The 13,686-nt window shown below is 51.9% G+C and overlaps 1 protein-coding gene across 2 annotated transcripts in view; it reads right to left on the bottom strand.

Annotated features, from left to right (window-relative positions):
- The window catches only part of OSBPL5 (oxysterol binding protein like 5), a 114,607-nt gene that overhangs the window by 13,152 nt on the left and 87,769 nt on the right, over window positions 1–13,686 (bottom strand). For both annotated transcript variants that reach the window (XM_069066566.1, XM_069066564.1), the window contains 9 exons: window positions 11,761–11,842; window positions 10,943–11,041; window positions 9,588–9,684; window positions 6,664–6,762; window positions 4,811–4,908; window positions 3,431–3,520; window positions 2,637–2,773; window positions 1,874–2,059; window positions 1,467–1,587 (listed from right to left, as the gene is read on the bottom strand). In XM_069066566.1, coding sequence (XP_068922667.1) covers window positions 1,467–1,587; window positions 1,874–2,059; window positions 2,637–2,773; window positions 3,431–3,520; window positions 4,811–4,908; window positions 6,664–6,762; window positions 9,588–9,684; window positions 10,943–11,041; window positions 11,761–11,842 — 1,009 coding nt within the window. The remainder of the gene's footprint in view (window positions 1–1,466; window positions 1,588–1,873; window positions 2,060–2,636; window positions 2,774–3,430; window positions 3,521–4,810; window positions 4,909–6,663; window positions 6,763–9,587; window positions 9,685–10,942; window positions 11,042–11,760; window positions 11,843–13,686) is intronic.

Raw genomic sequence — 13,686 nt, 5'->3', positions numbered from 1 at the left:
AAAAAAACAAACTGCAAATGGCCAGAGGAAAGAGTTCAAGTCCCTAATCACAGCCACAGCCATGACCACACAGTCAAGAAAATCCCGGCACATAAAATTCTAAAAAGATAAAGAAAGCCAACAGCCAGGAACCCTGAGCATAACCCTCAGGGAGTGGGGTTGAGGTATAGACAGAAATGGGCTTTTAATAGAGTAGACCAGTAGTGTCAAATTCATGTAGAAACGTAGCCACTAACCTGTACATAAGGATCCCTGAATGCCACATACTGATTTCATTTTAAAACATCATATTATCCACTTTATTGTATTTTTATTCGTTTTGTTAAATATTTCCAAATCATATTTTAATTTGGTTCAGGCTGTGAGTGGGTGGTGTTGCCAGCATATCTGACCAGAGCTGAGGAGAAACTTTGATGGGCAAACACAGGAGCCTAGAAAGCTAAGGACATTTAAGTGCTTTAAAGGGAGGATAAAGATTTTCTGTCCTTATGTGGGGAGATGACACAAATGTCTTTAGAATCTTATTGCACAGAAGGTATTAAAGAACGCACATACATGAGTCTAAGGGTGGTGTGGTTCTGCTTCTTTGGCTTTAAGGGGGAAAAGAAATACCCTAGGGAAGAAATGAGGCATAATTGAGGTAGGACAGAAGAATATACAAACATGGAAGAAAGAGAGAAATCCCAAGAAGCTCATTTTTGTCTGACCTGGACTAAGAGGCACGTGTGCGCGCACACACACACACACACACACACACACACACATGCTCAGAAAAATAATATAAGTTAGAAAAGCCATGAAGATCTGTGCCCAAGTCTCTTCTCAGACACTGGCTGTATGACCTGTAACTGCTTAGTGACTCAGTTTCCTCACTGATAGATTGAGGCTGGACTCGATGGCCTCTAAGAGTCCTGTGAGCTTTAAATTCATGTGATGGGCAAGAGATCACAAGCATAGTGATGGGGTGGAGGCTGGAGACACCTTGGCAGGGCATTGGCCAAGGGTGGAGAGAGACAGTGAGATGTCTCCAGTCTGGGTCACAGGGAGGAGGAAGGATGGTGTCCTTGACAGGTTTTGGGGAAAAGATGCTGAGTCCAGTTTTGGATGCACTGAATCTGAAGTGACCTTTCAGGGACATGAAGTCTGAAATGTCCAGTGGGTAGCCGGAGATATAGGATGTGCTCAGCAGAGAAGCTGTGGCTGGACGTAAGGACCTAGCCCACTGACCACCTAGAAGCTGGAGCTCCCATAGAGGTGCAGACAGAGAGAAGCTCAGCACTGAGCCTTGGGGCAGACCCTCAGGGAACAGTCAGAACACGGAAGATGAGTCAGCAAGGGAAATAAAGAAGGGGCGATGTCCCCAAACCCAGGAGGAGGGGGCGATGCTCAACACATGTCCCAGACAGAGCCAGCCAAGACGGGAGGGGGGGGAGGGGGAGGGAGGGGGGGGGCAGGCAGGGACTCACCTTGTGCCTGGATGCTGGATTCCGAGTGGTCAGCCTCAGGGGCGTGCGCCGGCCCATTGTCTGCAGTCTGCCATCCTGCTCAAACTGGGCAATGTCCGCTAAGGGATCCCAAGGCCTGAGACTGGAGGAGGGAAACCGGGACCCATGAGACCATTTGGTGTCACCTGGAAAGTCTACACTCGAGGGCATAGCATGCCTGGCCTATGGAGGCAGAGCCCCCGACCCACGGGTCTGCTTGGAGCTCCCCTGGGACGCCCTCCTCTGGGCCGACCAACAGTTGCCATTCACAGGGTCCCGCACCCAGAGTCTGAACCTGTCACCCCTCAGGGACACAGGATTGTGGTCAGCCTCCTCACCCACTGTGACCATCCCCACCTTGGCTGGGCCTCCCAGGCCCACAGACTCACTCCTCATATTTGTAGTGCCACTCCTGGGAGCTGGGGTCCTGGAGGAAAAGCAGTGGCTTCCAGTCTAGAAAGGCCTCCTGCCTCTCCCGAGCCCTCCTCCTCTGTTCCTCCTCCAGCACAGACTTCTCCTGGGTGGCCTTCACCTGGTCACCTTTGTTGATGGCGCTGGTCACATGCTGCCAGAGTCTGTGGGGAGTGGGGCCGGTGGGCCGGTTGTGAGCCCAAGGCCAGTCCTGGCCAGGGAGGTGCCACCCTGGGCTCTAGCCTCAGCCCCACTGTGAACTTGCTGGGTGACTTGGGGCCCCTTCTCCCTCATCTCCCAGAATTGGGAGGGACCGTGGGTGGCAAGCCAAGGCAGGGATCCTTGCTGCATCCTGGGCACCATCACTGCTGGTCCTTGGAGGACAGAGGCAGGACCAGTGGGCGATAGCTACGGGACCAAACCTGGGGAGCCTCCGAGCTGTACCCCTGTGCCCTGGGCTGCCCTCTGAGGCGGAGAGCACCCAGTCAATCGATGAAAGCTCAGGAAGAAGCCTATTCAGCACTCCTGGAGAGCCTGGGCCAAGACCCTCCTTCACCATGGGCCTTAGTATCCTCCTTTACAAAATGGCAGCAGGGGGATCCTGCCTAAGCCCTACCGAGGGCTGGGACATTGGGGTTCTTGCCTCAGTGACCTTGGACAAGTCACCGGCTTGCTTCTGGTCTCAGTGTCCCCACCTGGGAAATGGGGCCATGGCCACTGGGTCCCCTTCTGGGGCCTCACCTCTCTGATTCGAGCTCCGTCTGCTCCTCAAACAAGACAATGTGGCGCTTGAGCCTCTGCCTCCGGATATCTGCTGTTGGGTTCCAGAAGATGTCGGAGGTGCCGTTCTTTGGGTCACTGATGTACACCTCCCTGTCCTGCCCGGGAGGACCAAGGGGAGTGCCGAGAAGCGTGCCAGCTTGGCCTTGGAGGCCCCCCTGAGCCTGACCGCTCCCCACCCCGGCCCTAGGCACTGAGCTCCATTCCAGCCAGCCTGGGCCCCCTCCCATCCCCCTTTCTTCCCAAGAGTCCGCCTTGAGGTATCTGTGCACGGGTACGTGTCCAGCCCTGAATTCTGGGTGAGAAGAGCCAAGGGACCCTGTAGGAGTCACTGCCCGGGAGTGCCGTGTAGACCCTACTTAGAGCTGGTGGTGGTGGTGGATGGTGTTGTTTCCCCTCCTGGCCAGTCTATGCCTCCTGCTCCAGCGAGGCCAGGTGTCCACTGCATGCACCTGGCTCAACCCCCCCAGCCCACTTTGCTCAAGCTGTCCCTCCTCCTCCCTCCTTTCTGTCCAGTCCAATTCTACCCATCTTTCAAGGCCTAGCTAAGGCCCCCTCTACTAGGAAGCCTTCCCTGATCCCAGCCTCTGCTAATCTCTCCCCTTCCTCAGTTTCTACCCTGCTGGCTTTGCATGTTGTGTGTGGAGCCCTGAAAGCCCTGATTGCCCCTAGCGCTCCATACAGTCCCAGAAACGTTGACTGAGTGTCTTACGTGAGGCTACGCACAGGCCCAGGGTCTCCAGGGGCTTCCTTACCCAGTGTCCTTCAAGGCTTGCCAGAATGTCCTCTCCTGACTTAATCTTCCCAGAGATCTGGTTAAGGCCGGAGTTGCCTCCAAAGAAAGGCTGCAGAGAACAGACAGCCTGGTCAGAGACTGCTTTGGGGATAGGGTTAGAGGCCCCTGGAGGCTGGAGCCTGTGGAGTGGCAGGGGAGGGTGGGCCAAGGCTGGAGGGCTCTGGAAGGGCTGCTCTTTGCAGCTCCCCCCTCCCCACCTAGATGGCCATCCACGGGAGGAGGGGGAGGAGGGTTCTTCTAGACAAGTGGGGAGACATGGGGCCTCCTCCCAGCTCAGTCACTCCTGTGCTGTGTGAACTTGGGCAAAGGCTTCCCCTCTCTGGGCCTCCGAATCCTCCACCATGAAATAGGGATGGACAGAGCTCTTCTAGAATTGTTTGTGGGACCAAGGGCTCTGGGAGGCAGGAAGGAGGGCAGGGGATACCTCAGCTGTCCCCTCCACTGCCATGTGGAAGAGGGCCAGGGTGGGGAGAGGCTCCCAGGAGGCAAAGGCTGCTTCAGTCACAACCAGGGATTACACCATTTTGGGGATTTCTTTGGGAGGAGGAACTCCCTTGTGGGGAAGCTCCCTCCAGCAAAGGGAGGCCAGCACTTGCTTTTTAACATACAGTCCTAGCGAAAGAACCTGCCCAGATCCCGGGCAGGATAAGGGTCCACCTGAGATCTTGCTGCTAGGATGCATGGAGGCAGGACCCTGGGAGCGAAGGAGCAGAGGGTTTAGGGAACTTAGTGGTCACTGGGGCCCTCATCTTACACGGGAAGAAACGGAGGCCTTCCTCCAGGTCACAAGGCTATTAAGGTCCTGCACCAGGCAGCCCCTCATCACCCTGGGGAGTGGGGGACGGGACAGCTGTCTCTCCAGCCTGACATACTCAAGGACTCTTTCAGTTTCCTTGGGGGAGGCTAGGACTCCATTTCCTTCAATTCTCTGAGGCCCCTCCCAGCTCTGACACCATCAGACCTTCTAAGAAAGGTCAGTTTAAGATAATCAGCATCTCTTCAGCTGGGTTCTGGGGACCCAAACACCAAACAGGCTGGCTCTGTCCTGAGACAGCTCTTGTGCATGACACTCAATGGTTTCCCCATGGTTTCCTAAATGGCTCAAGGATCCCAGTCTCTGGGTTGGGTGGGGCCATCTAGACCATCTCCCCCTCCCTGTTTATAGAAGAGAAGGGCCTGGCCCAGAGCCACCTAGAGAGTCTTAGGACAAGGACCCCCACCCCCATCCAGCAGCTCCCCTCCCCCAATGGCCTGGCCAGTTTTCCCTGGAGGAGGTTGAAGTGTGGGGATTCCCAGCATCCTCTGCAGCGTGGGGAGGACATGTGAGAAGTGTCCTTACCTTGAGCTTAAACTCCAGTTCTGCCTGGTAATTATTCTTCTCACACTCGATGGTCACTTTCCCACCCAGCTCCATGGTCATGGTGCCGTACAAAATTCCTGTAGAGTAAGTGTACCGCGGGCTGGGTTCTCTCTGGATATGGTGGATGGGCTTCTCCTCCCTCCACCCTCTCTGGATGTGTACAAGTCGCACCCATTTGTGTCTGTAGGCAATGTCACTAATTGAACGCCTTTACTACCAGACTGGAGACTCGCCTGGTCCAGTAAATTGTGTTTCTCCTTCTTTCTCTAAGAGGATGGGGAAGTCAGGGAAATGATGCTATGACTTGCAGTTGACTTTGATCTGAGGGAGGGAGGGCTGTGCAAGGTCACCAGCCTCACTTTCTCCTCCAGAGCCACCTGGTCCAGTGGCCAGATATAGTAAATAGAGAGTGTTATATGAGCCATGAGCTTAGGACATGACATCTGACTGGTTGCCTAAGTCGCCTTGAACTCGGGAAAGGCAGCCAAGGTCTCCAACTCCTCCGAAAACACATTTGGTGGGGGCTCATCTGGGTAGTGATTTATTAGGTAGAAGAGAAGCCCCTTGAGGGAAGGACTATTTACAGTGGATTGGGTCAAGCTGAAAATAAGTGTTTGAATATTGCCACAATCCACTGAAAATGGATTGGCTTTTTTGCAGGGTGGTCTAGGTGGCTCCCTCTAGGAGCCTTGGCAGTGCCCATCCTTCCCTGAAGATTTTGTGCTTTTTAACTGTTTTCTGGCTGGACTGAGCTGGGATCTGGCTGAGTTTTCTGTTGACTTTTCTCCCGGGCTAAGGACCTTGGTTCAGCTGTGTGTTCAAGTGACCCCGTCTATCTCTGTTCCCTATGCTTTCTCTGCACGGGAAAGAATTTAGTGAAATGAGAAAGAAAAGAACTGCTGAGATTAAAGACAGGAAAGCAGCCCTCCAGGGAACCACCAGACCTTTCCTTGAGCAGACTCAGTCAATGCTGAAGGGTCTGAAAGCTGACAGTGCCATCTGGTGGCCTTTTAGGGCATTGCATTTAAAGATGGGGATGAATGCAAAGAAAAAGGAGGCATTTGTCCCTGACAGGTGTCAAGACCCGGGAGTCCCAGCAGCGCCCCCCCCCAGGCTTTGGCCAGCTGGGCTCTGAACTGGCTCCTTCCAGTCATTACCATCGCTTCATGTCTCCCGCTGCCGGTTCTTTTCCATGATGCTCCATGACACTCCCAACTCCTGCCTCCCTAATACTCAGTGTAGGATTTTAGCCACACTTGAGGCCCCTGCTCCAGTCAGGGTTAGTTGGGCCAGTCTCTGTGCCTTTACTTATGTGAGGACCTCCACCATGCATGCCCTCCCACCATCCAAATCCTGCCCTAGAAAATACAGCAGAAGTTGGCTTTCACCTATGGGAGGCTTTCTGATCACTCCAGATAAGGTGGATCTTTCTTTCCTTGGAGCACAGAATCCAGATGACAGGATTCTTGGGGTTAGAAGGGACCTCAGAGGTCATTAATCTGAACCCCCACTATTGCATATCCCATTGGGAAGTCCTCCATACTGGGCTTGGAGACCTTTAGTGATGGGAGGCTCACTGCTCTACCATGCTCTGAAGCTAAGCTCCCCCACTTGGGCAGCTGCTCACAGCAGGGGCTGAGCTCCTTCCTCCTGTTTCCCCCATGCCTCAGAGCACAAGGGTGAGCATATGTTTGCTCAGCGAACACTTGTTGACCTGGGTCTTGTGTTCATAGTGCCCTCCTCCCCACTCTGGGCAGTGGATGGAAGCTCCTGGCTCTCGTGTGGTCTAACCTTTCCCTGGGATCCATGGTAGAAGGGCTCAGCTTGCTTACCTTTGCAATGTGCGTAGGGCATTGTAATGATGTAATCTTCCCCTCTACTTAGAAACGTCAGGGTGGCTTTGCCATCAAGTAAGGCTGAGAGGGAATTTCCTGTAGCCACAAAGAAAGATGATGGTTAAAGAGACAGAAAGAGCAGCCGGCTAGCTATCCGGACATCTGGAAGATGGACAGAACCCTTCCAGGGTCTGCCTTTCCCTACCCTCCTCCAGAAATTCCTCTAAATCAGCTGTTTCTAAAGACACAGCTGAGGTAAGTGTGACAGGTCCACACAATAGTGGGACTTGTTGGGCCATGGAGTATTTTCAGTGTAAAGACTGGATGACTGTACTGTGGGGAGAAATCTTTAACCTACCCCCCCCAGGCCCCACTCTTGGCCAAGGCACATGATAATGGCCCCATTTCTCAGAATCTCTCTGCAGTGAGTTGTATAGAAAGACCTCTTTAACCTCACCTCCCCCCTAGGAGGGAACTGGTGAGGTCTGTGTTTATACTGGCTACAAAAGCCCTTTTGGACTCCATTTGGCTTTCAGAGTTATAGATTCCACAGGGTGCTGTATTCACTGGTGGGTCAAGAACACAAATGTAGTTGGGAGATGCTAGAGAAATGATTCCTACCCAGCTATAGGTGGGGTGAGATGGCTGCTCAAGTCTCTTCCAGGCAGAAAGTTCCTTATATTTCTGGATTGGGGTTCCTCCCTCTTTAGACTTTTGTGTATGTAAGTATATGCAGGTGTGTATGTAAGTGTATGCATGTAAGTGTCCTGGGGTGTGTAAGAGCCCTCCCTGATCATGCTAGTCCCCAGTGAACTCTCCCTTCTCAGGATCCACAGGATTCATCCCACACTGATTTTCCCAGAGTCTTGTAAATCTAATCCCAAGGGTTTTAAGTGGGAAGGGAAGCAGGCGACACAAACCACCTGTAAAGACCCCGCTGATACCATTAAGAGTAGCTACACTTAGGAGAGGAAATAGCACTACTTATTTGCCAGACCTTCGAAGGCAACAGTGATCTGCAGGGGGAGCCAGTAACAAGACCCAGGGGTTCAGATGGCTCCACAAAGGCAGATGGAGGATATCTATAAGCAAAGGGAATGGGGGGGGCCAACCCAAGGGGGTCAGTGGGGCTTCCTAGGTAGCACCGAGGCTCAGAGGGCAGGTACATGGCTCTGGGGGAGCAAGCACGGCATTATGCTATTAGCAGACTCAGCTGGAGGAACTGGAGGGGGGTGAGTAACCTGGCAGAGATGTGGGAGACACTCAGATATTGGTGGGAGAGGGATTAACTTCCTTCTGCTTGACCCTGTAGGACAGAGCCAGGTTCTGCCGGTGTTGGTTACAGAGAGTCAGATTTAGATTCGATGCACTCCCTCAGGTGGCAGGGGAATGCTGGAACGCCACTCAGAGATCATGTAGAGGGGTCTTAGTTCAGGCAGGTCCCTGAGGGACGCCTGGCCTCTGCCTTGGCAGCGGCTCTGTTTGTCCCTTCTCCATGCCTTGGTTCCTGTGATGTGAGGGAGCTGGAGGAGATGAGAGTGAAGATTCCTTTCCATCTGTGAGTCTGGTCTTATTGTGTTGCTTCAAATGACAGTTAGCACAAGGAGTGGAAATTGTCCTTGTTGATTGTCCAGCGAATATGGACAATTGTGTCTCTCTTTTTTTGCCAAGTGTAATAACAAGTGTCTTCAAGACAATAGGAAGGGGAAGAAGAACATCAGCAACAGGTGTGACTTGGGACCCAGAGCTGGGGACACAGGGTCAGACCCTTGTTCTCCATGCTAACCTCGAACAACTCACAGGGTCTCAGCAGCAGAGCAGGCCGCCTGGAGGCGACAGGACCACGGCCAGCTCCCCCGGGGCAGCGGTAAGGAAAACAAGCCGCAGCCCTCCAGATGTTTTCCAAATACCAGGTCTTTTTCTGTTTAATGTTGCCCCACTTGCTGTGTTATTTAGATTTGATTTTTTGTCCTGTTCCCTCGAGGACCTGGGCTCAGATCTGGGGGCTGCCATCACTGGCCAGGGGATCATGGGCCATTCCCTTTCCACATCTGAATGTCTGCTTTCCCATCTCTACAATGGGGGCATTGGATTAGATGATTTTCCAGCTGTAAATTGTATGAGATTCCGTATACCAGACCATGGTCACTGAGGGCTCCCTGAGGGCTTTCTATCCCCTCAGGACCCAGAGCTGTAAAGAATGAATGAAAAAAGAAGAGGGGACTTCGGGGGAGGAGGGATCACTGGCCTCAGGAGCTCCTTACTGACACCCTGGGCCACAGGTCCTGAGCAATGGACAGTCACAAGCATTTATTCAATGGCCTGTGGTCTGTGCTGGCAGAGGAGATGGGTGAGAAGGGAGGGTCAGAGCTGTATCCCCAGACGTGGCCCAAGGCTTGATTTGTTTCCATGTTTGGGGAGGAGGGGAGAGGGCAGCCTGGTGGGGAGTGAGAGATAGGGGAGACAGGGAGGCACAGAAGGGGGCAAAGGACCCCCGTGCTTGCACCAGGCTCACTTAACACTTATGCTCCTGAGCCCGCTCCCCGACTGTACTCGGTAGACATTCAGCATTTCGGCCCTTTCCCTATCAGGGCCTGAGACTCTGGTGGTTGTTGAATTCACAAGGAAAAGGCAAATTAAACAGAAGCCCTGCCCTCAGTGAGCTTGCGTTCCAGGGGAGAAGTAACGTGCACCCCGACAAGTAAATACAAAATTATTATTTTTAATAACGTGACTTAAGTGGTGTGGGGGTTTCCCTTCTCAGGACAGGCTAGCAGCGTGTCTTATATTGGAAGCTCCTTGAAGGCAGCTTCTTCCTGTCTCCCCACTAGGCACGATAGTGCCTGGTACACAGTAGGTGCTGAAGCCATGGTGACTGATCATGGTTGATTGGTAAAGTTTCCTCCCATCCCTGGTCTTACCATAGAATTTGGACTTGGCTAGGATGCTCCCAGTGATGCAGAAGCCGTCCTTCCTATTGCTTACATGGAAAGCAGACACGGGGGGATGATGGGAGACCTGCAAGGCAGAACAACAATTTGGATGAAAGTCCTTTGGGGTCTTGGAAGCTGGGCTGGGGTCCGGCTCAGGGCTGCACCTCCTCTCTCCTGGGAGTTCTGGGGTCGAGCCTGCCTGGACTTCTGCCCTTCCAGGTCATTCCACATCAGGGCCAAGCTCCAAGGCTCTGACTCCATTCTTTCTGCCCATGCCTGCCCTCTCTAAGGCTCAGAAAAGCCTCTTCCTCCCATGTAACACGGATGGCCTCCAAGGTCCCCAGAGGCCTCGACCCAGTCTCCCTTGCATTATCCTTGTCACCTATTCCCCATTAGACTGTAAACTGAAGGACAGAAACAGGGTTCTTTTGGAACCAAGCATCATGTCTTCCACAAGTAGGTTTTTAATGAATGTGAGCAAAATTGGATTCCTTTATATTAACTATCCTCCCTTTCAGACCTTCTTTTATGAAATATAAATGTTTCCTGGAGGACCTACAAGAAGTGTCACAAAGACTGAGTATCCCCACAAGCTTTTGTTCCCAGATAGGAGGGGCCAGAGCAGTCTGGGAAAATAGTAAGGCAGGGGTGGGGACTCTCTAATCTCCCTCCCTGCCTTGGTCTAGGCCTGAGGAACTCTCTATCCCTACTGGCAACTTCCCCAATAGTCTGGGGCTCTCAAGCCCCCATTCCCTCAGGATGCCCATCCCTCACCCTGACCTTAGACAGTTGTCTCAGCCTGGCCAGACTTGAGGGGGTTGTAAGGAAATGAGGAGGAAAACATGGTCAAAGCCAAGGAGAGTTTCCCTTATCTGTCCCTGTGTTCAAAGTAAACAAAAGAAATCCAAGGATTGGACCCCACACTGCCAGTCTTGTGAACAATGAGCTTGGGGGGCGCTGTCCCTGGGCTGAGGCTCTCTGTTCCCATGTAGCACCAAGAAACAGAGAGAGCTAGAGAACATAGTTCTTGGCACCAAGGCAGGCTTTCAGGCTGGAGTAGAATTAGAGGCCAAGCGCCTTCATTTTCAGTTGGTCTGTGGCTTGAACTCTCTGATGGCTAGAGAGAGGTTTGGTGGGGATATGACTGTTTTGTATATAGGCAGAGAAGGGAAGGCATGCTTGTGCCCCACAGCTAAGCTGGGTGGAGAAGAAAATCTCATTCTGAAGTCATTCTTCCTTCTGCTGGGCTTTGGTGGTAGCTGTCGGACAGCCCTGAATCCTGCTTTTGAGTCAAGTTGCTTCCACACCCGGGGTTTTAGGGCTAAGGGGTGGGAGGGACTTGCCTGTTCAGCGATGTAGAAGGTATGGCTATTGGTTTGTGGGTGGTACCAGCAGCAGCGGAAGGTCTCTCCAAGGATGGGATTGTAAGGCTTCTTGATTCCCTGGAGGAGGAAGAGGAAGCTTGGTTTGCAGTTGCAAATAGAGCCCTCCCGCAGAGCAGGCTTAAACCCAGGGTACTCTGAGCTGTGTTGGATGGCTTCCAGTTTCAGGTGTTTGCTGGACAGCTTCTAAACCAGAAGCTTCCTAACTGCTTGTTGATTGACTCATTTCTTTTGGTTGAAGGTGAAGGATGCTAGGATCACTGGGTTTAAAGCTGCAAGGGCTGGGCCCTCAAGTCTTCTACCTTCCCTGGAGGGGACCGAGGTAAATAAGCCACAAGATTCATCAGTCATCTCAGACTACAGAAGGTTGGCTCTTGTCACTCTGCTGATCTTTGCACCAGCTCGCTAAGGGGGGAGTGTCAAGGTTCGGTTCAGAGTGTCCCATAGTGGAGTCCCGCTGAGACCAGGGTGCTCTCCACTCACATCCCCAGGGCCCTTGGACTGGTTTAAGGCTTTCTACTTTGAGTCACATGAGTCACCATATCAGGAAAAGGAGGAAAGTCTTAGTCACTGCCGACCTAGCCTGATACCCCCAAGGCAGGCAGTCTGGCTCTGCGGCACACGGGGTGAACTCTGCTGCATCCGCTTGTGACACTAGTGCTCTAGTTTGGGGGTGGGGGTAGGAGGGGGGAGCAAGGTCTCATCTGTACCAAGGGCTTGGTTGTAATCAGATTTCCCCAATCACTGACCCGAATCATCCCATGTCTCTTCTTTCTTACCTTTGGTTTCTTGTAGAAGCCAGACAGATACCATCTTACAACTTTCTTCATACGACTTAAGGGATCTTCTTCCAAGACAGCTCTGGCAAAAGAGGCAGGGCAAGAATAAACTCAGTTAAAGAGTATAGGGGTGGGGTGGAGTCAAGATGGCGGGGTATAAACAGGACTTCCATGTGGCTCCCGCTTCCACCTTCTCCAATTCATGTAAAAAATTACTCTAAAACTTTGGAGCTGCAGAACCCACAGAATGACAGAGAGAAGCTAACTTCCTGATGAAGACAGTCCGGCAGGCCAGCAGGAAGGGGCCAGTGAAGCACTCTGGGAGCTTAGCCCAGCCCCGCACGAGCTGGAAGTTTTAGCCTCAGGGTGCCCACAACCAGTCACTGGCTGGAGGGATTGTAAGGGTTATGGGATTTAAAGATCTTCCATGCCCCGTTGGACTTGCTGACGTAGCAGGAAGGGGCGGAGCAAGAGGAAGCGGAAGCCAAGCTAGCGTTCTTTCGGTGGCTGGCGGTGGTGGTGACGGCGGCAGCAGCAGAGGCAGTGGCAGCGCGAAGCCCTTTTTGAGTTAGAACTGCTAAGGACTTTCTGCTAAGGACTCCTGCTGAGGACTGCCAGGGGCCGGAGCTGCTGGGAGTGCGCTTCCAGGACGCTGGGTGGTTGCTGTGCGTGGGGAGAGGAGGACCTTTGCCTGAGGTAGCCTGTTCTGTTTTAAAGGCTTGAAAATGTGGGTGCTTTCTACTTTATCTACCTGTGCCAATGTCATAACTACTCTGATGGCTTTCACTTTCTGGTTTTGGGACTCAGTCTTTTGGTATCTTAATAAATTTTCTAGTTTATTTCCTCATATGGCAAACATGACGTATTTTCTAATGGATAATTATATCAGCATATTTGTAATCTCTATAGGCATTGTGAATATGGCATTGCTGATACAGGGATCAGTTCACCAGTAGCTGTGGTAGTTTCCAGAATTATCAACCCATAGATGCTAAGGACAAAGTGAGAGGTTAGTGCAGTGTGGACTTTGGGAACTGGGAGTTCGGGAGTGTGGTCTGGCCTTTACCCCCTGGAGGGAGAAGCGACAGAGGTGCCTTGGCCGTGCAGCTGTCACCACATGGCTGCTTCAAAGCTCCTGGCCTGCAGATTGTAGGCAGACCAAGCGACCAGTCTGAGGGGTAATGGCTCTTGCTTTAACTTGCTTCCATCTGGATTGCTGTCTACGGTGAAGGTCCTGGAGTGCATGACCAGTGAGCCAGAGCATGTGGAGGCTTCAGAGAGGGCACCCAACTAATAGCTTCAGCAGCTGTGAAAACCCCAGCGATTGGGACAAAGCTCCCCCCTCTCGTAGCAGAGTTCTACTGTGGAAAAGAGCTCAAAAGTCAAGTAATTGAGTGGCGACATGAGCAAGCAAAGGAAGCAAAGCAAGCAGAGAAATCTGACTTTGGACTCCTGTTTTGGGGACAAAAAGTATCAAATCATGGAATGGGAAGAAAACAACAAAGTCATAACTTCTGCACCAAAAGCTTCCAAGGACATAGACGAGCTTAAGAAGGATTTTGGAAACCAAGTAAGAAAAGTGGAGGAAAAATTGGGAAGAGAAATGAGAACGATGCAAGAAAATTATGAAAAGAGAGTCAACAGCCTGACTGAAGAAAATAACACCTTAAAAAAATAGACTAACTAAAATGGCAAAGAGGCTCAAAAAGCCAATGAGGAGAAGAATGCCTTAAAAAGCTGAATTTGACAGATGGAAAAAAGAATCTCAAAAGCTCAATGAGGAGAATCATTCCTTCAGAATTAGATTGGAGCAAATGGAAGCTAGTGACTTTATGAGAAATCAAGATGCTGTTAAACTGATCCAAACAAATGAAAAATAGAAGGCAAGGTGAAATATCTCATTGGAAAAACCACTGACCTGGAAAA

Source organism: Petaurus breviceps, unplaced genomic scaffold (genome assembly GCF_028583685.1).
Source record: "Petaurus breviceps papuanus isolate PSGF00001 unplaced genomic scaffold, PetGlider_PUasm1.0 90721, whole genome shotgun sequence".
Taxonomy (NCBI): Eukaryota; Metazoa; Chordata; class Mammalia; order Diprotodontia; family Petauridae; genus Petaurus; species Petaurus breviceps.
This window is presented reverse-complemented; position numbering and strand designations above follow the sequence as displayed.